This window comes from Monodelphis domestica, chromosome 1 (assembly GCF_027887165.1).
Source record: "Monodelphis domestica isolate mMonDom1 chromosome 1, mMonDom1.pri, whole genome shotgun sequence".
NCBI classification, from domain to species: Eukaryota; Metazoa; Chordata; class Mammalia; order Didelphimorphia; family Didelphidae; genus Monodelphis; species Monodelphis domestica.
In genome coordinates, this window is record NC_077227.1 from 339,966,609 (window position 1) to 339,988,838 (window position 22,230).

At 39.9% G+C, this 22,230-nt stretch overlaps 2 protein-coding genes across 2 annotated transcripts in view; both read left to right on the plus strand.

Annotated features, from left to right (window-relative positions):
* The first annotated feature begins 3,803 nt into the window (after nucleotides 1-3,803).
* Nucleotides 3,804-9,905, plus strand: LOC107650998 (protocadherin gamma-A12-like). The gene is made up of 3 exons (XM_056816565.1): nucleotides 3,804-5,799; nucleotides 6,085-6,153; nucleotides 9,658-9,905. Exons 1-3 carry the CDS (start codon nucleotides 3,804-3,806, stop codon nucleotides 9,903-9,905), a joined length of 2,313 nt encoding a protein of 770 aa, XP_056672543.1.
* A 161-nt stretch (nucleotides 9,906-10,066) lies between these two features.
* LOC107651000 (protocadherin gamma-B5-like) overlaps nucleotides 10,067-22,230 on the plus strand; it is a 45,119-nt gene continuing 32,955 nt past the window's right edge. The window contains exon 1 of the mRNA XM_056816568.1: nucleotides 10,067-12,355. Within this exon, the coding sequence (XP_056672546.1) occupies nucleotides 10,067-12,355 (2,289 nt within the window). The remainder of the gene's footprint in view (nucleotides 12,356-22,230) is intronic.

The following is a 22,230-nucleotide window of genomic DNA, read 5'->3' on the forward strand; positions in this document are numbered from 1 at the left end:
TAGGGTGAAAGCCACAGACAAAGATGAGGGAATCAATGCGGAAATCACCTATTTCCTTAAAACCACAGGGGATAATGCTCTTAATATATTTAATGTGGATCCCCAAAATGGAGAAATTAAAACTCAAGATCACCTAGACTTCGAAGACACTGAGAGTTTTACACTGGGTGTAGAAGCAAGGGACGGGGGTGGTATGGCTGCTGAATGCAAAGTTATACTCGAAATTCTTGATGAAAATGACAATAACCCGGAAGTGACGTTTACGTCTGTATCCAGCACCATTGCAGAGGATTCTGTGCCAGGAACCGTGATTGCTCTATTCAAAACCGAGGATCGGGATTCTGGAGTCAACGGGGAGGTCACGTGCTACGTAGAGGGAAATGCACCTTTCAGGCTAGAATCCTCTTCCAAGAACTACTACTACAAGCTGCTGACAGATGGGCCCCTGGACCGAGAACAGATCCCAGAGTATAACATTACAGTCACTGCTACAGACAAGGGAAACCCTCCTCTGTCCACCAGCAAAACCCTCACACTGAACATAGCTGACGTCAATGACAATCACCCTGTTTTCCTCCAACCTTCTTACGTTGTTTACGTCCCTGAGAACAACCCCTCTGCAGCCTCCATCGCGAGGGTCTCAGCCTCTGACTCGGACCTGGAGGGGAATGGCCGAGTGTCCTATTCCATCGTCAGCAGTGATCTGGCCCCTCTGCCTCTGTCTTCCTACGTGTCGGTCAATGGCCACAGTGGAGACATCTTCGCTCAGCGCTCCTTCGACTACGAGCAGGTCCGAACCTTCGAACTGACGCTGCAGGCCTGTGACTCAGGCTCCCCAGCCCTTTGTGCCAATGTCACTCTGCGAGTGTTCGTCTTGGACCGCAACGACAACGCCCCGAACATCCTGTACCCGGCCCTGGGGCCTGACAGATCGGCCCTCTTCGACATGGTTCCTCGCTCGGCAGAGCCAGGATACTTGGTCAGCAAAGTGGTGGCAGTGGATGCAGACTCTGGACACAACGCCTGGTTGGCCTACCGCGTGCTGCAGGCCACGGATCCAGGGCTCTTCAGCCTGGGGCTGCGCACAGGCGAGATCAGGACTGCGAGGGCTTTGACTGATCGAGATGCAGCCCGGCACCGCCTTCTGGTCTCAGTGCAGGATGGAGGCCAGCCCCCTCTGTCGGCCACTGTGGCTCTGCATCTAGTCTTTGCAGACAGTCTGCAGGAGGCGTTGCCTGAGATGAAGGAGGAGCGTTCATCCACTTCAGAATTCCAATCTGAGATACAATTTTATTTGGTAATAGCTTTGACAATAATCTCGATTCTGTTTCTAATCACAGTAATATCGGCCATCATTCTACGCTTTAGGAGGTCCTCCAATCCCAAAATATTAGGTTGTTTCTCACCAGATCTCTACTCAAAGCCTACCATCCCACCCTGTTATGAAGATGGAACTTTGCCTTATTCCAACCAACTACGTTTGCCTTCAGAGTTAGGAAAATATGAATTCACTTTTATGAAGTCCAATGACCAGTGTTCTGTTGGACAGAATTTCCTTTCCAATAGTCCTTTTGATGCTTTAGCAAGCTATTCTTCTGAAATGCCTAATGATTTGCAGTCTAACCCAGCTGGCAACGAAAAGGTGAGTTGAGGGCATTTAAAATATAATGTTTTTATTTTTAAAAATTTCCTATGCCTCTTAATTCTTTAAGTGTTATTTCTCCAGGAGATTTGAAAGGCACCGTAATTCTTCCTAATTAGTCCGTTTGTTATATATTCATATTAATGATTTAACTTGCCATAATGTGCCTGATAAGCCCAAATGATAAATCTGAAATGCTCTTTGCTGTGGTTTAGGTAGAATATTACTGATTATTCTCTCTTCCAATTTCTAATAGCTATCACATACTTTCACTAAATGGTAATAATAAGACTAATTCTGGAGTAACTATTTCATTCAGATTTACTTTAAAATCGTTTTCAAAGGAAATTAATTCTCTAGACCAGAAGAAGCTCATTTGATATAACAATCTAAACTGACAGAAAAGAGCCTCTGTGTATCATGAGCATAGTATATGTTGGGCTTTGGGTGTTCAGTTGCTGAGGGCAGAGACAAAGTTTCCAATATTTTGATAGCCAAAAAAAAACAAAACAAAACAAAACCTCTTCACATTCCAAAAGATAGGTTCTATATATTGCTGAGAGAGGTGGCTGCCATTTGTAAAATACAATTCACCATGCACATAGTTCTGTTGACTCTTCCAATATGGAAACATCTCCTTTTCTCAATTTTAGAATGATGCCACATTTCCCTTGATGAATTTCTGCTGCTCCTTTCCCCATTGCAAAGCATCCTTTCATCAGAACCCAACAGTACATTTCCTACTGGAAATTAGCAAACTGATTTTATTAAAGATATTACAGAAAAAATAAAAGTAATCAATGTACAATTATTTTAATTAGCATATGAAATTAGTTGAACAAAAGTCCTAAAATTGACAATTGAAATGATGGCAAGATTGGGCTCTTTGTGGTGGCAAAAAAAATGGAAAATGAGGGGATGCCCTTCAATTGGGAAATGGCTGAGCAAATTTTGGTATCTGTTGGTGATGGAATACTATTGTGCTAAAAGGAATAATGAACTGGAAGAATTCCATGTGAACTGGAATGACCTCCAGGAATTGATGCAGAGCGAAAGGAGCAGAACCAAGAGAACATTATTCACAGAGACTGATACACTGTGGCACAATCAAATGTAATGGACTTCTCTACAAGCAGCAATGCATTGATACAGAACAATTCTGAGGGACTTATGAGAAAGAATGCTATCCACATCCAGAGAAAGAACTGTGGGAGTAGAAACACAAAAGAAAAACCTTTTCTTGATCACATGGGTCTTTGGGAATATGATTGGGAATCTAGACTCTAAATGATCACCCTAGTGCAAATACTAATACTATTGAAATAAGTCTTGATCAATGATACATGTAAAACCCAGTTGAATTGGCTATGGGGGGGGGGGGAGCAAAAAGGAGGAGGGAAAGAACATGAATCAGGTAACCAAGGGAAATTTTTCTTAATTAATTAATTAAATCAAAAGAAGTAAGGCAAGATATGCTACTTTACAATCATCTATCTCAGGAGGACAAAAATATGAAGAAAACTTTAAGAGAACAAAGAAAGCCTCCCTTTAAAAGAGATGTTCTTCCAAAGGATCCATGGTGAAAAATCTTATCTACCTTCAGTGACAGAACTGATGAACTCAGCAAATTCAACCATACTTTTTTCTTTATTTTTCATTTTCTTTTTTTGTCTATATCTTCTCAAGAAGAGGATGAAATGGAGGGAAAGAATTTGGAACTCAAAAATTTTTTAAATAAATGCTGAAAAAACGTTCATGGAATTGGGGGATATTTAATGAAATACATCGAACTGTGTTTTTAAAAAAAAAATAGAAATTCAGCTTCTGAATTCTTGACGAAATTGGAATACCAGCGACAGATACTCAGCCTGGTAGAGTAAAAAAAATCTATTCCTTAACTCCAAATTTGTGCAATAATTGGTGAGGACTCTGAGCGCCGCTGTTCACCAATCAGGGAGAGAGACACTGGGAGAGATCCAGTCTGAACCTTCCCACGCCTACCTCACATAGCAGGAGCAGATTAGAAGATCAAGCTCTGATTGCAAGGAGAATTAGCCCACAAGTCCTCACTTGACTGTGGATACTGTCCGCAAAAGAGCAGATTCGCACCGAATTTGGGTAAGAGAACAAAGAAGGCAATAAATTAGTCAGGAAAAACGAAATGACCACATTACACAGGCAACAGGCCAGCAGAGGGCGAATCTTGTTTTGCTGTCTACTGGGGCTGCTGTGGGACAACGGGACCGGACAGATCCACTACTCGGTGCCGGAAGAGATGAAAAAGGGCTCTTTCGTGGGCCATATAGCCAAGGACATGGGGCTGGAGCCGCGGGAACTGTCGGAGAGAGGAGCCCGCATTGTATCCAGAGGTAAGAAGCAGCATTTCTCTTTAAATGGCAGAAGCGGCAGCTTAGTCACCACAGACAGAATAGACAGAGAAGAGCTTTGCCCGGGAGCCCCAAAGTGCCTTTTAAATGTGGAGATTCTCTTGCAGGACAAAGTGAAAATTTATGGGATAGAAGTGGACATAATTGATATTAATGATAATGCTCCAAGCTTCCAGGAAGATGAAATAGACATAGAAGTAAGTGAACAGGCAGCCCGGGGAATGACTTTCCCTCTTCCTAATGCATGGGATTTGGATGTGGGAATGAACGGTCTCCAAAGTTATCAACTGAGCCCAAACAGTCACTTCTCTCTGCATGTGCAAAGCAAAGCAGATGTCAAGTACCCTGAACTGGTGCTGGAGCGGGCCCTGGACCGGGAGGAGGAGCCAGTTCACCACCTCATCCTCACAGCTTCAGACGGGGGAAATCCCGTCCGCTCCGGTACCTCTCGAGTCCGGGTGACTGTCCTCGATGCGAATGACAACGCTCCAGTGTTTACTCAGTCCGTATACAGCGTGAGTATTCCTGAGAACGTCCCTGTGGGAACATGGTTGCTCTCCGTGAACGCCACCGACCCTGATGAGGGAGTTAACGGGGAAGTAACCTATTCTTTCTGGAACATCCACAGCAAAGCCAAACAAGTTTTTGAGTTGGACAGTCATGTAGGCAGCATCTCAACAATAGGGCATCTGAATCATGAGGAATCAGGATTCTATGAGATGGAAGTGCAAGCTAAAGATAATGCAGGTTTTTTTGCAAGAGCCAATGTGCTGGTGACCGTAGTGGATGTGAATGACAATGCTCCAGAAGTGACCATCACGTCTCTGACCAACTCAATTCTTGAAAACTCTCCTGCAGGGACAGTCATTGCTCTTTTAAATGTACACGACCAAGACTCTGGAGAGAATGGTCATGTCATGTGTTCCATCCCAAATAACCTACCTTTTAAATTAGAAAAAAATTATGGAAATTACTATAGTTTGGTGACAAGCATGGCCCTGGACCGGGAGCAGGTTTCAATGTACAATATCACTGTGACAGCCACAGATCTCGGGACTCCGCCTATTTCTACAAACACTCACATCACCCTGCATGTGGCTGACATCAATGACAACCCACCTACCTTCAGTCAAACTTCATATTCTGTTTACATCCTGGAAAATAATCCGAAAGGCTCTTCCATTTTTTTAGTAACTGCCAGTGATCCAGACAGCGAGGAGAACGCCCAAATCATTTACACCATAGCTGATAACATCTTCCAGGGGGTTCCTCTCTCTTCCTATATCTCCATTAATTCAGAGACTGGTGTCCTCTATGCTCTGCTTTCTTTTGATTATGAAAAATTCCGGGACTTGCAGCTACAAGTGACAGCCACAGACTCAGGAGAACCGCCTCTCAACTGCAGTGTATCTCTAACTCTGTTCATCCTGGATCAGAATGACAATGCCCCTAAAGTCCTGTATCCCATTTCCCCCACTGATGGCTCCAGTGGGGTAGAGTTGGCCCCCCGCTCTGCAGAGCCAGGCTACCTGGTGGCCAAAGTGGTGGCGGTGGATGGAGATTCAGGCCAAAATGCCTGGCTGTTCTACCACCTGCTCAAAGCCACAGATCCTGGGCTCTTCTCAGTGGGCCTGCATAATGGTGAGATCAGAACTACTCGTTCATTTTTGGACAAAGATACCCTCAAGCAGAATCTTGTGGTGGCAGTCACAGACAAAGGGGATCCACCCCTTTCTACCACTGTCAGTGTCACAGTGGTTGTGGCAGATAGTATCCCTGAGATTCTTTCAGATCTTAGCATCATGGAGACACCTGAGGCCACTGATAACTCAAATCTCACATTCTACCTTGTTATCTCAGTGGCTTCAGTTTCTTGTCTATTCTTTGCCTTCATTATCACCTTACTGGGACTCAGGCTACACAGGTGGTGGAGGTCACATCTACCAGAGGTAGGCAGTGACAAATTTGTAGCAGACCCTGCCTCCCAATTTGTGGGTTCAGATGGAGTTCGGGCTTTTCTCCAGTCATATTCCCATAAGGTTTCCTTTACTACAGACTCTCGGGAGAGTCAACTGGTTTTCCCTCAGCCCAACTATGCGGACACACTCCTAAGTCTGCAGAGCTGTGAGAAAAATGCACCACTTTTGTTCTCCAGTGATTCAGAGTTTAGTAAAGGGAATCAAAATGTCATGCAGGTGAGTCCATTTCTTTGTCATTTTACCACCATGAGATATTAGCAGAATTCCCTTTTATCTGGAGTAAAAGTCTAAAATCTGGAAATCATAGAAAAATTCTTTGACTTTCTGGCATAGTTTATTAAATGCAACATGTATTCCCAATTTCTGGTGTTATAGAGTACTTTGTGAACCATTTTTAGTGGTGGCTAGTAGTTCTCTTTGGGTGTCTAGTAATTATTTTATTGACTTTTACTTACTTGACAGAAATCAATGCAATTTATAAGTGAGGAAGAACATATTGATCCTTGTGTGAAATAATAACAATGATATTAATATCTTCTCTTAAAGCATTTAAGATTTACAAAGTATTTGATATATATGAAAAAGTCAAGCTAGTTAACATTTAAAGCATAACAAAATTTTCAAAGTTTCCTTTGTTTTTAGAATTACCTATAGATACACTATCAATCTGTAGATATTGTTTAAGTTTAAGGCATTTCTTGAGTAGTGTTTAAAACAAAGGCATCATTTACACTCATTGAGGACACACACATAACCACTGTTTCTCCCCTATTGTGTTCAGAAAGCTGGCTTGAGATAATTTCTCTACTTTCTTGGTCATTCAGTGCTTACTATGTTCAATGTCTAAAGGAAAAATGAGTCAGGTGTTCTTCTTTCACAAAATTTATAGTTGAATAGAGGCCAAAACACCTATAACTGTAATACAATTATATACAATAAATATGTATAAGAGGAGTAAACCATTCTATTGTATCAGATGTTTTAGTCAAGTGTGTTAGGCTGGGGGCATGAAGAAGGAAATAGTACTTCATGGAGATGTTGGTCAATCCTTGAAGGATAGATAGGTAACAGAAGAAGATGGGGATTGGATTAGGAGATGAAGAAAAGAAGGATATTCCAAGTGTAGATAGCATCATGGTCAAAAACCCAGAGGTGAGAAAGATCCAAAGGTATTAGCTTTTAGAGCAAGTAGTTTAGTTTGCCTGGATCCTATAGTACATGAGGGAAGTATTGTGAGATAGCTTGGAGACAAAGTCATTAAATTGTAACGGTCTTAAGTATATAAAATTTCTATTGAAAGATTTTGAACAGAGAAACAACATGATTTGATCTTTTAAAAGATGTTTTATTGCTGTTCTTTTCTGAACTGTTGCTTCCTAATGCTTTCCCCGGTAGACTTTTCTTTGTAACAAAGAAATAGTTAAGCAAAACATATCAAAACATTAATTAAATGTGAAAACATGTCTCATTTTGCAATTACATTCTTGTCTCTAATTAGTGAGAACTTCACTATCATTCCTCTCAAGTCATGATTAGTTCTGTATTGATCAGAGTTGATGCTTTTCAATGTTATTTTCCTTTATAGTATTGTAATCACTGTGTAAATTGTTCCTCAATTCTGCTTTTTTCACTCTGAACCAGTTCCTACAATTTTTCCTAAGTTTAGCTTAATTCTGAATTCACATTTGTTGTTTTCTGTGGATGAAATTTCTTTTGTGGTTTCTTTAGCATACATTGAATGTTTATCTTTTCTTAAGTCATTACTCTCCTAAGAAACCCTGATATGCCAATCTCTGAGCTAAACTGAAGGACAAGGGCAGGAGAAATTGGGAAAGGGTATCTTTATAGTCATGTTAGAAATAATTTTTTTACAAAATGGTGGCTTCCTCAGAACCAGATTTAAGTGAACTATTTATTCCCATTCCCATTTTGTAAATAGTTTCCCCTTACCTGTCTTGTCCGTTGGTCTTTTCTTTTTTGTTTTGTTGTTCTGAATTTCTTTTATTTTCAGTTCTAAATTCTCTACCTCCCTCCAGTTCCTCCTCTACCCATTGAAAAAGCAAGAAACACAATGCCCATTATAAATCTTCATTTATTATACATATTTTCATGCAAAACATTTCCACGTTTGACATGTTCCCCACCCAAAAAAAAAAGCTAGAAAAAAGAGGCAAAATATACTTCAATCTATATTCAGTCCATCAGCTTTCTTGTTTGGAGGTGAATAGTATTTTACATAGTGAGTCCTTTGGAGTTCTGTTGGATCACTGTGCTGATCTCAATAGTGAAATCTTTCACAGTTGATTATCTTTACAATATTATAATTCCTGTGTAAATTGTTCTTCTGGTTCTGATCATTTCACTTTTAATCAGTTCATAAAACTCTTCCCAGTTTTTTAAAATTTTCATTATTTCTTACAGCATAATCTTGTATTCCATCACATTTATGTATCCTAATTTGTTCAACCATTCCATAGTTGATAGGCATCTCTTCAGTTTCTAATTCTTTGTAATGAAAAAAAGGAATATTTGCAATAAATATTTTGAACATGCTTCTTGGGACTAGTAGCTGTATTGCTTGGTCAAAGGGGTGCACAGTTTTATAGCCTTTTGAGGACAAACTAAATTGTTCTCCAGAATTGTTGGACTAGTCTATAGCTCCACCAATAGCACATTCATATGACTCTTTCATATGTCTCATTCATATGACTCATTCATATGTCTCCTCAAGCATGAATCATTTTCCTTTTCTCTCATTTTAGCCAGTCTGATCAGAGTTCACTCTTGTGCTTTCTACACAGTGCTGAGAGAATCTAAAAGGATTAATATTTTGAAAGTGAATATCTTGGGAGGTAGGTAGCACCAGGATAGATTGCCAGGTCTGGAGAAAATGTGGGTTCAAATCCAGTTTCAGACACTAACTAACTCATGGAGACATAAATGACAAGTGGCAAGTCATTTAACCCTCTACTCTTTTGTCTTAGAATTGATACTAAGACTGGAGGTAAGGGTTTAGAAAAAATAAGAAAAATGAAAATCCTGACCTAGGAGAATACACTCTTCTGAGATTTCTACATAATTTCAACTGACCACCTCATCAAAGATTCACCCCAAGATTGCAGTATTCTACATCTTCAGAAATGCAAAGGGAGGGGGGAAGCATTCGTCACCAAATAAACTTCAAAATTACATCAAAACATATTTCCAAAATTAGAAGACTGAGAAAACTGGGAAGCTAGGTGGCACTGGAGGATAGAGTGCTGGGCATGAAATCAGGAAGACTCCTCTCTGGCCTCAGACACTTCCTAACTGTGTGACCGACTCTAGACAGGTCACCTAACCCTATTTGTCTCAGTTCCTCGACTGTAAAATGAGCTGGAGAAGAAAATGGCAAACCACTTCAGTTTCTTTGCTAAGAAAACCCCAAATGGATTCACGAAGAGTCACACAACTGAAAAGACTGCACAACAACAAAAATACTAGAAATCCAGGAAAATCCAAGACGTAACAATCTCCTCAGGAATTCGTTTGACAGCCAATAGGATTATACCATTTTACTTCCGATAGCAGCTTCACTAGAGAAAGGGTTCTGCTTGCACTGAATTCTACTGACCCCTGGTGGCGCACTTATTTACTTTCTTGAGTGCAGTGCTAGAGAAGAGACTCCGAGCGCCGCTGTCCGCCAATGCCGAGCCAGAACTAAGACTCGAGATTGATTGGTGGAAACTCCTACAGAGTAATTTCCTGCACAGTCCCAGAGCTTACATCAGAAAGGAGACCCAGTCCTTAATCATTGAGACTCTCTTCTCCACAGAGCTTGTCCCTGATGCACTGATCATAGAGGCGCTTCTTCGCTGTGGAGGGAGTCTTAAAATCCAGAAATGGCTTGAAGTGTGATTTTCCTAACTGGAAAGGCAGCGGTAGTGAGAGCCAGAGAGATGGGAATCAGTGCTGGACGGAAGGGCTGGCCGGTCAGGAGGCAAGTACTGTTTCATTTCTTGGTGTCTTTGTTCTGCCGCGCGCTTTCGGAGCAGATTCGCTACTCAATTCCCGAGGAAATGGAGAAAGGATCGGTGGTGGGGAATCTCGCCAAGGATCTGGGACTGGAAGTCCGCGATTTATCCTCCCGGAAGCTCCGGGTTAGTGGAGAAAGAGAATTCTTTAGTGTGAGTTCAGAGAGAGGGGACTTACTTGTTAGGGACAGAATAGACCGAGAGCAGATATGCCCCCACACAAGAGTTTGTGCTCTGACATTAGAAGCTGTAGTGGAAAATCCCTTAAATGTTTTCTATATCAACGTGGAAATTGAAGACATAAATGACAATCCACCCCAGTTCAGGAGAAACATCATCAATTTAAATATTTCTGAGTCTACCCTGCCAGGTGCGAAATTTGCATTAGACCCCGCCCATGATCCAGATACAGGACTCAATTCCCTCCAAATTTACTACCTAAGCACCAATCCTGTATTTTCCTTCGAAGTAAAAAAGAAAAAAGATGGCAATAAATACGCGGAACTTGTGTTAGAGAAACTTCTAGACAGAGAAAGGCAAAGTTCCTATCACTTGATCCTGAGTGCAGTGGATGGCGGGAACCCAGCACGAAGCAGCACGGCTCAAATTAGAATCAAGGTCACCGACGCCAACGACAATGCCCCTGTCTTCAGCCAGGACATCTACAAGGTCAGTCTGCTAGAAAACCTGCCTCCAGGCTCCTTTGTGCTGCGTGTGGAGGCCAGTGACAAGGATGAGGGGGTCAATGCAGAAATCACTTTTTCCTTCGACAGCTCTTCCCACAGAGAATGGCAAATGTTTTCTCTGGATCCAAACAGCGGGGAAATTACATCTCTAAAGAACCTGGACTTTGAAAAGACCAAGGACTACTCAATGGTGTTGGAAGCGAGGGATGGGGGAGGTCTGGTTACTCAGTGCACGATTGAAATTGAAATTCTGGACGTTAATGACAACCTTCCGGAAGTTATATTCACTTCCATTTCAGCAACGATTCCTGAAGATTGTTTCCCCGGATCAGTGGTAGCCTTGGTGAAAACACTAGATCAAGATTCTGGAGTCAACGGGGAGGTCACGTGCTACGTAGAGGGAAATGCACCTTTCAGGCTAGAATCCTCTTCCAAGAACTACTACAAGCTGCTGACAGATGGGCCCCTGGACCGAGAACAGATCCCAGAGTATAACATTACAGTCACTGCTACAGACAAGGGAAACCCTCCTCTGTCCACCAGCAAAACCCTCACACTGAACATAGCTGACGTCAATGACAATCACCCTGTTTTCCTCCAACCTTCTTACGTTGTTTACGTCCCTGAGAACAACCCCTCTGCAGCCTCCATCGCGAGGGTCTCAGCCTCTGACTCGGACCTGGAGGGGAATGGCCGAGTGTCCTATTCCATCGTCAGCAGTGATCTGGCCCCTCTGCCTCTGTCTTCCTACGTGTCGGTCAATGGCCACAGTGGAGACATCTTCGCTCAGCGCTCCTTCGACTACGAGCAGGTCCGAACCTTCGAACTGACGCTGCAGGCCTGTGACTCAGGCTCCCCAGCCCTTTGTGCCAATGTCACTCTGCGAGTGTTCGTCTTGGACCGCAACGACAACGCCCCGAACATCCTGTACCCGGCCCTGGGGCCTGACAGATCGGCCCTCTTCGACATGGTTCCTCGCTCGGCAGAGCCAGGATACTTGGTCAGCAAAGTGGTGGCAGTGGATGCAGACTCTGGACACAACGCCTGGTTGGCCTACCGCGTGCTGCAGGCCACGGATCCGGGGCTCTTCAGCCTGGGGCTGCGCACAGGCGAGATCAGGACTGCGAGGGTTTTGACTGATCGAGATGCAGCCCGGCACCGCCTTCTGGTCTCAGTGCAGGATGGAGGCCAGCCCCCTCTGTCGGCCACTGTGGCTCTGCATCTAGTCTTTGCAGACAGTCTGCAGGAGGCGTTGCCTGAGATGAAGGAGCAGTCGGAAAATCTACCCACACAATGGAAAGTTAACTTTTTTCTGGTCATTGCATTGGCTTTAGTATCTTTTGTATTCTTCCTGAGCGCAGTGTTCATGGTAGTTTTTAAGTGCCGAAAATCCAAACATCATGTAGTTTTGGATTCCTTTCCCACTGACCTTTACTCTAGCCTGGATCCCAGAGTTACTAGTAAATGCATCAATGGGACATTGCCCTTGCCATATTCCTATGAGGTGTGTCTTACTTCGGAACCAGGACAGAGCGAGTTCACTTTTCTGAAGACGGACCCAACGGACTTGAAGAGTAATTTTCCTGCTGAAATCAACTCCAAGGTTGGTGGTCAGCCAGAACTCAGGAACCAGAACTTTCCTTCTAAGGTGAGGTTCTTGTTTGTTCTAAGGTCTAATACAGGCCCTTGTGATTGTTTTTTTTTCCCCATCACTGAGAACTCATACTGACTAACAATTAGATACCTCATTAAATACACCCCAGCACGTGGTTCTCCATCCTTCGTTCCATTGCAAAGTTATGAACCACAGAAATCACTAAGTAGAGCTTCTCTTGCCCTTAATTTGGACAACTGTACTATCTTTTCTGCACCTCCCTCTTTCCTTTTCCTTCCTCATTTCTTTTGTTCTGTTTGTAAGACACTGACTTTTTAACTAAACTTGTAAAAGACAATCCACAATTTTTCCTTTCTTTCGTAGAGCATGTAGAAGGTGCTCAAGGTGTTTAATGATAAAATGCTTTCCTGTCTCTCATATCCTTGATTTCTACCCAGGATCTGAGGATGAACCATTGACCACACTTCTGTAACATTTCTTTTTCTAAAAATATTTATCTGTTAGTACAAGTCTAAACTGATGTTTTGGATGAGTTAAAGAAAGAGAGGTTGCTTGGACTGTACATCATACTGCAGTTAGGATTAAGCAAAATCAAACTATTTACCCTTAACTTTTTTCTCTATTGGAAAAAGAGATTTAGACATTTTCTTTCCAGTAACTTGTTATGGTAGTTCATTTCATTCTTTTGTTTGTTCTTATGTTGTTATTTTTTACTTGTAATATTAACAATGAACATATCCTACTTTCTCTAATAGAAAGGTAGTAATATTTTTCCTTCTTCTTGACATTACTTTACTCTTTTCTTTACTGCCAATCATTTGAAAACTTAGCAGAGTTGCCCCTTAATGGAAAGTATTTTTTCCTTCTGGACAACTCAGAGATAGGGCACTTTCTCCTTTCTTTAATTAGTTTTTGTTGATAACTTAATTTTTTAGACCATATTTTCCTTCAGTATTCTTCCTCTCCTCCTCCAAGAGAGCCATTCTTTATTAAAAATGACATTTTAAAAGACATATAAAGATTTTTTAAATCAGCATAGCTGATATTGAAAAAGCCTGGAAATATGTAAAATGGGCAACAATTGTGGTTCTTTCACTTCTGTGAAAAGGTGAGGTGAGCGTCTCTTCTCATATCTTCTTTCAAGCCATATTTATTCTTTATAATTTTGCAACATTAATTTTTGATTATATGTATGATTTTGTCCTCTTTTAATTGTTGTACTCATTGTGCATATGTGTGTATATATATGTACACACATGCATATATATGGCTCCACTTTCTTCATTTTGCATCAGTTTGTGGAGATTTTTATATGCTTTTCTATAATGATTACATTCATACTTTCTAACAGCACATTATTCCATTATCACAGATTGCAATTTGTTGGGTCATATTCCAGGTGAAGAATATCTATTTTGTTTCATATTCTTTTCTATCACAAAAAGTGCTGTTATAAATATTTTGGGCTATAAGGGGATTTTCTTCTTTTCATAACCTCTTTGGGATATAATAATCTTGTAGAATCCCTGCGTCAAATGAGAGTGGGCATTTCAGTCTCTTTATGTGCATAATTCCAAATTGATTTCCAAAATGGTTGTACCAGTGTGCCTATTTTGCCACAACCCTTCCAACATTGACTATTGTCATTTTGGGGGCATCTTTTTTGGTTGATTTGCAGGGTATAAAGTAAAATCTTAAAGGTTGTTTTGATGTGCATATTTTTAAAATAATATTTTATTTGATCATTTCCAAGCATTATTCATTAAAGACAAAGATCATTTTCTTCCCCCCCCCTACCCCCCATAGCCAACACCTGATTCCACTGGGTATCACACGTGTTCTTGATTTGAACCCATTGCCATGTTGTTAGTATTTGCATTAGAGTGTTCATTTAGAGTCTCTCCTCTGTCATGTCCCCTCAACCGCTGTAGTCAGGCAGTTGCTTTTCCTAGGTGTTTCTACTCCCACAGTTTGTCCTCTGCTTATGGATAGTGTTTTTTCTCCTAGATCCCTGCAGATTGTTCAGGGACATTACACCGCCACTACTGGAGAAGTCCATTACGTTCAATTATACCACAGTGTATTAGTCTCTGTGTACAATGTTCTCCTGGTTCTGCTCCTCTCGCTCTGCATCACTTCCTGGAGGTCGTTCCAGTCTCCATGGAATTCCTCCACTTTATTATTCCTTTTTGCACAATAGTATTCCATCACCAACATATACCACAATTTGTTCAGCCATTCCCCAATTGATGGGCATCCCCTCGTTTTCCAATTTTTGGCCACCACAAAGAGCGCAGCTATGAATATTCTTGTACAAGTCTTTTTCCCCATTATCTCTTTGGGGTACAGACCCAGCAGTGCTATGGCTGGATCAAAGGGTAGACATTCTTTTATCGCCCTTTGGGCATAGTTCCAAATTGCCCTCCAGAATGGTTGGATCAGTTCACAACTTCACCAGCAATGAATTAATGTCCCTACTTTGCCACATCCCCTCCAGCATTCATTACTTTCCTTTGCTATCATGTTATCCAATCTGCTAGGTGTGAGGTGATACCTCAGAGTTGTTTTGAATTGCATCTCTCTGATTATAAGAGATTTAGAACACTTCTTCATGTGCTTATTAATAGTTTTAATTTCTTTATCTGAAAACTGCCTATCCATGTCCCTTGCCCATTTATCAATTGGAGAATGGCTTGGTTTTTTGTACAATTGATTTAGCTCTTTATAAATTTAAGTAATTAAACCTTTGTCAGAGGTTTCTATGAAGATTTTTTCCCAATTTGTTGTTTCCCTTCTGATTTTAGTTACATTGGTTTTGTTTGTACAAAAGCTTTTTAATTTGATGTAGTCAAAATTATTTATTTTGCATTTTGTGATTCTTTCTATGTCTTGCTTGGTTTTAAAGTCTTTCCCCTCCCAAAGGTCTGACATGTATACTATTCTGTGTTTACCCAATTTACTTATGGTTTCCTTCTTTATGTTTAAGTCATTCACCCATTTTGAATTTATCTTGCTGTAGGGTGTGAGGTGTTGATCAATTCCTAATCTCTCCCACACTGTCTTCCAATTTTCCCAGCAGTTTTTATTGAATAGTGGATTTTTGTCCCAAAAGCTGGGATCTTTGGGTTTATTGTATACTGTCTTGCTGAGGTCGCTTGCCCCCAGTCTATTCCATTGATCCTCCTTTCTGTCCCTTAGCCAATACCAAATTGTTTTGATGACTGCTGCTTTGTAATATAGTTTGAGGTCTGGGACTGCAAGGCCCCCATCATTTGTGTTTTTTTTTTTTCATTATTTCCCTGGATATCCTTGATCCTTTGTTATTCCAAATGAACTTTGTTATGGTTTTTTTCTAAATTAGTAAAGAAATTTTGGGGGAGTTCAATGGGTATGGCACTAAATAGATAAATAAGTTTGGGTAGGATGTTCATTTTTATTATATTGGCTCATCCTATCCATGAGCAGTTAATGTTTTTCCAATTGCTCAAGTCTAGTTTTAGTTGTGTGGAGAGTGTTTTGTAGTTGTGTTCAAATAGTTCCTGTGTTTGTCTCGGGAGATAGATTCCTAGGTATTTTATTTTGTCTAAGGTGATTTTGAATGGGATTTCTCTTTCTAGTTTTTGCTGCTGAGCTGTGTTGGAGATATATAGAAATGCTGATGACTTATGTGGGTTTATTTTGTATCCTGCAACTTTGCTAAAGTTGTTGATTATTTCAATTAACTTTTTGGTTGAATCTCTAGGATTCTTTAAGTAGACCATCATGTCATCTGCAAAGAGTGATAACTTGGTCTCCTCCTTGCCTATTTTGATGCCTTCAATTTCTTTTTCTTCTCTAATTGCTACTGCTAGTGTTTCTAGTACAATGTCAAATAGTAGAGGTGATAATGTGCATCCTTGTTTGGGAATGCATCTAGTTTATCCCCATTGCAGATGATATTAGCTGATGGTTTTAGATATATACTGTTTATTATTTTTAGGAATGATCTTTCTATTCCTATGCGTTCTAGTGTTTTTAATAGGAATGGATATTGTATTTTATCAAAGGCTTTTTCTGCATCTATTGAGATAATCATGTGGTTCTTGTTGGTTTGCTTGTCGATGTAGTCAATTATGTGGATGGTTTTCCTAATATTGAACCAGCCCTGCATCCCTGGTATAAATCCTACTTGATCATGGTGGATGACCCTTCTGATCACTTGCTGGAGTCTTTTTGCTAGTATCCTATTTAAGATTTTTGCATCTATATTCATTAGGGAGATTGGTCTATAATTTTCTTTCTCTGTTTTTGACCTGCCTGGTTTTGGAATCAGTACCATGTTTGTGTCATAAAAGGAGTTTGGTAGAACTCCCTCTTTGCTTATTATGTCAAATAGTTTGTATAGTATTGGGATTAACTGTTCTCTGAATGTTTGATAGAATTCACTTGTGAATCTGTCGGGCCCTGGGGATTTTTTCTTAGGAAGTTCTTTGATGGCCTGTTGGATTTCATTTTCTGATATGGGATTATTTAAGAATTCTATTTCTTCTTCTGTTAGTCTAGGCAGTTTGTATTTTTGTATATATTCATTCATATCACCTAAATTGGTGTATTTATTGCCATATAATTGGGCAAAGTAATTTTTAATGATTGCCTTAATTTCCTCTTCATCAGAGGTGATGTCCCCCTTTTCATCTTTGATGCTGTTAATTTACTTTTCTTCTTTCCTTTTTTTAATTAGATTGACCAGTACTTTGTCTATTTTGTTCGTTTTTTCAAAGTACTAGCTTCTTATCTTATTTATTAAATCAATAGTTCTATCACTTTCAATTTTATTAATTTCTCCCTTAATTTTTAGGATTTCTAGTTTGGTTTTCTGCTGGGGGTTTTTAATTTGATCGCTTTTGAGTTTTTTTATTTGCATTTCCAATTCATTGATCTCTGCTCTCCCTAGTTTGTTAATATATGCACTCAGGGATATGAATTGTCCTCTGATTACTGCTTTGGCTTCATCCCAAAAGGTTTGAAAGAATGTCTCGCCATTGTCATTTTCCTCGATGAAATTATTAATTGTTTCTATGATTTCTTCTCTAACTAAACGATTTTGGAGTATCATATTGTTTAATTTCCAATTAGTTTTGTATTTGGTTTTCCATGTACCATTACTGATCATTATTTTTATTGCCTTGTGATCTGAAAAGGCTGCATTTATTATTTCTGCTTGTCTGCATTTGTATGCCATGTTTCTGTGACCTAATGTATGGACAATCTTTGTGAATGCGCCATGTGGTGCTGAGAAGAAGGTGTATTCCTTTTTGTCCCTATTTATTTTTCTCCATATGTCTATTAATTCTAATTTTTCTAAGATTTCATTCACTTCTTTTACCTCTTTATTATTTATTTATTTATTTGATTTATCTAAATTTGATAATGGTTGGTTCAAGTCTCCCACTAATATGGTTTTACTGTCTATTTCTTCCTTCAATTCTCCTAGTTTCTCCATTAGAAATTTGGGTGCTATATTATTTGGTGCATACATGTTGATTAGTGATATTTCCTCATTATCTAAAGTCCCTTTTAACAAAATATAATTACCTTCCCTATCCCTTTTGATCAGGTGTATTTTTGCTTTGGCTTTATCAGATATCATGATTGCTACTCCTGCCTTCTTTCTGTCAGTTGAGGCCCAGAAGGTCTTACTCCATCCTTTAATTCTGACCTTGTGGGTGTCTACCCGCCTCATGTGTGTTTCTTGAAGACAACATATGGTAGGGTTTTGGATTCTAATACATTCTGCTATTTGTCTACGTTTTATGGGTGAGTTCATCCCATTCACATTCAAAGTTATGATTGTCACTTGTGAACTCCCTGGCATTTTGATATCCTTCCCTAATTCTAACCTTTCTTCTTCAGCTCTACCTTTTAATCCAGTGATTTACTTTAAATCAGTCCCCTTGTCCCCTCCCTTGATATGTTTCCCTTTCTAGTCCCTCCCTTTTTGTTCCCTCCCCTTCCCCCTCTTCTTCCCTCCCTTTTTTGTGTGTTCCCTCCCCCCACCACCCTTGGTTTTCCCTTCTCCCTACCCTTGTTGGGTAAGATAGAATTCAAGATCCCAATGGATCTGGATGTTCTTCTCTCTCAGAGTTGATTTCCCAGAGAGTAAGGTTTAAGTAAAAACTTTCTTCCTCTCCTTCTTATAGGAGTTTTCTTCCCCTCCCCTTCCCTTGTGAATCTTTGTGTGAGAAAGATTATTCTATTTGGTTTTTCTTTTTCCCCTATTTACACATTATGTTTTCCCCACATGTTAATATACATAGATTGATATAAATGTAGTCCTTATAGAAGAGAGTTTGAGTAAAAGAAAAAGATAACATTCTTCTCCTTTTCCCTTTCCTTCATATTTACCTTTTCAGGTATTCCATGCTCTTTGTTTTTTGATATCAAACTTTCCACAGAGCTCTGGTCTTTTCTTTGCAAAAATTGGAAATCTTCTATTTTGTTGAATGCCCATACTTTCCCTTGGAAGTATATAGTCAGTTTTTTTAAAATATAGTCAGTTTTGATGGATAGCTGATTCTTGGTTGAAGGCCCAGCTCTCTTACCTTTCTGAAAATCATGTTCCATGCCTTACGGTCATTCAGAATGGAACTTGCAAGGTCTTGTGTGACCCTGATTGGCATTCCTTTATATCTAAATTGTCTGTTTCTGGCTTCTTGTAACATTTTTTCTTTTGCTTGAAAGCTTTGGAATTTGGCAATTACATTCCTGGGAGTTGTCTTTTGGGGATTTGGTGTAGAGGGTGTTCTGTGAATTCTTTCAGTGTCTATATTGCCCTCTTGTTCTAGGATCTCTGGGCAATTTTCTTTGATTATATCTTGTATTACGATGTCAAGTTTGCTGTTTATTTCTGGCTTTTCTGGTAGTCCAATTATTCTTAAATTGTCTCTTCTCCCTCGGTTTTCCAAATCTATGACCTTGTCAGTGAGATATTTTATGTTCTCTTCTAATTTCTTGGTCTTTTGGCTTTGCTTTATTAATTCTTGCTCGTTGTCTTCCAGTTGCCTAATTCTGACCTTTAAAGCCTAGTTTTCCTTTTCAGTTTGGTCAAACCGGTTTTGTAGATGCGTGAATTTCTTTTGCATTATTTCCCACTTTTCCTCCCAGAAGGCTTCCATCTTTTTGATCATTTCCAATTCAAATTCTTCATGGGTTTGTGGAGAGTTTCCATTTCCTTTGGAAGGTTTTGGAGCATTTGCTTGTGTTTCCTCTTCTATCTCCTCTGTATTTTGTATTTTTGCTCCATAAAAAGTGTCCAAAGTTGCCCCCTTCTTCTTGTTTTTCTTGGAGTTTTGAGGCGTTTGTGCTTCTGTGCTGTTTGCCATCTCTATCTGAGTCGGGAGGAATAGCTTTTCTTATTTCTGTCTGGTGTTCAGAGGCTTTAGCCCTAGGCAAATTGTCCATTCTCTGCAGCTGTTCTGTCTTCCCGAGGAAGCCAGGAATTACTGGTGTTTCTGCCCTCCTCAGTTCCCTCCCGCTGCTTCTCCGTTGCCTTACTTCCATGCTCTGAGCCTGGCTTGGCACTCTCCGTGAGGTGTTTCAATACCTTTGCTGGCCAGAAGACCCTGCACTCTGAGGGGGGAGGGGCTGCAGCTTCCCAGAGCACCCCCCCCATCTCTTTCTGTTTCCCTGCTGTCTGTGTTGGGTGCCCCTGCGACTGAGTCAGGTTGTTTTCAGGAAGCGACCTTCAGAATAGCCAGCCCTGACGCTCTGAGGTTCCATCTGCTGCCTCGGACTCAGCGCTCTCGGTTGGGGGGGATGGGTCCTGGGGCCTTCCTTCTGCCTACCCCTTAGGTATGAGTGATCTTGGGTTCTGGCTTTTGGGGGGGCCATACCTTTTGATCCAGGTCTAAGAGGAGGGTTCCTGGGGTCTATGCTGTTGTTCGTTTTGAATTTCGGTGCCCTAGGAGCATATAGTTTGAGATCGGTAAGGAAGGGTTTCCGGAAATCTGAACTTTAGCTTTCTCTAAGCCACCATCTTGACCGGAAGTTGATGTGCATATTTTTATAATTAGTGCTTCAGAATATCCTTTCATGTGTTAATTAATAGTTTGTATCACTTGTAGGTGGCATTCTGAAGAGATTTAGTCACAAAAGTCAAGAGAAATGTGGGATGATAACTAGCAGAAGTGTATAGATTAAGAGAAAGTGTTTTGAAGATGGAGGAGGCATGGGTTTGTTTTTAGGCAGTAAAGTAACAACCAGTGGACAGGGTTTTGTTCTTTTTACCCCCGTTCTATAGTTTCCCTTATCTTAACTGAATTAATTTTGTCCATATGGAAGCTTTTTGGTTTCATGTAATTTTGTCTATTTTATTTTTTAAATTGTCTCTCTTCTTTATTTGATGAATATAATAGAATAAACAATATATTTGATTAATAATACCCATATCTATAATAGGTATATAATCTGCTTCTGTTTTAATTTTTATAGTGTGATCTTCAATATCAAGGTCATGTATCCATTCCGAAAATATCATGGAATATGATGTAAGGTGTTGTCCTGAACTTAATTTGTGCCAGATGGCCTCCTAGTTTTCCCATCAGCTTTTTATCAAACCAGGAGCTTTTTCCTAAACTTTTTTCCTCTACTTTATCAAATAATGTGTTATTGAGCTCCATTGTTTCTGATTCTCCTTTTTCAAGTCTGTACCATTGATTTACCTCTTTATGTTTTTAACCAGTATTAGAGGAATTGATTATTACTGCTTTATAATATAGTTTGAAGTGTGAAAGTGCTATTCTCCCTTTATCCTTACCTCTTTTCAGCATTTTCATCAATATTATAGATCCAAATTTCTCCAAATTAATACTAGTATCCCTTTGATAATTTGATTGGGTTGGCATTAAAATTACATATTAACTTTGGTAGCATAGTAGTTTTTATCATATTAGCATGGCCCAGCCATGAGCACTGAATATCCTTCCATCCACTTAATGTCTTTAACAGCAGTTTGTAACTGAATGTAAAAAGTCTCTTGTGAATTTTGGTAAATTGATCCTCAGATACTTTGTGGAATTTTTTGTTATTTGGAATGGGATTTACCTTTCTAGTATTGCCTTTTGGATTTTGTCATTACTTTGGAGAAATGCTATTGATTTTTAAGTGTTGATTCTGAAGGTTCAACTTGCTTCTCTGGAGCTATTGTCTTTGCTGATTCCCTAGTATTTTCAAAGTAAACCATCATATCAGCAAATAGGGATAAGTTTGATCTCCTCTTTATCTCTCTTTACAGCTTTTCTTTTTTTCCTCTGGTCTTATTGCTAGCATTTCCACAACTATATCAAGCACACTTTCCCTTAGATATCTATCCTTCTTGACTCCTAAAGCTGGAACTATCACTCCTCTTTCTTTTTGTATAACTTATGAGAGTAATGCTGAAGAAAGTTCATAGATAAAAAATCTTCAGAGATTAGTATTCTATATGAAGAGCTGCTCATAACTGAATATTCTTCTTTAGCCCTTTAAAATTGGATCTGGGGACAGCTAAGTGGCTCAGTGGAAAGTATCAGGCCTGGAGATGGGAAGTCCTAGGTTCAAATGTGGCCTCATATATTTCCTAGCTGAATGGCCTCGAGCAAATCACTTAACCTCAGATGTCTATCTCTTACCACTCTTCTGCCTTTGAACAAATATTTAGGGTCAATTCTAAGACAGAAGGAAAGGTTTGTTTGTTTGTTTTTTTTAAACTGAATCTGTAGGAATCACTGAAAATTCAGATTGTGCTTTGGCTTCCCATGCAATGCCCTTGTTTGACTGGACAAAATAATTTTTCCAATATTCTACAAAAGGAGATACCAATTTTTCATCTTTGGTGGTTATAGGGGTTGAGGTAACTGCAATTGCTTTAAATATTACTTGCCAGAATAATA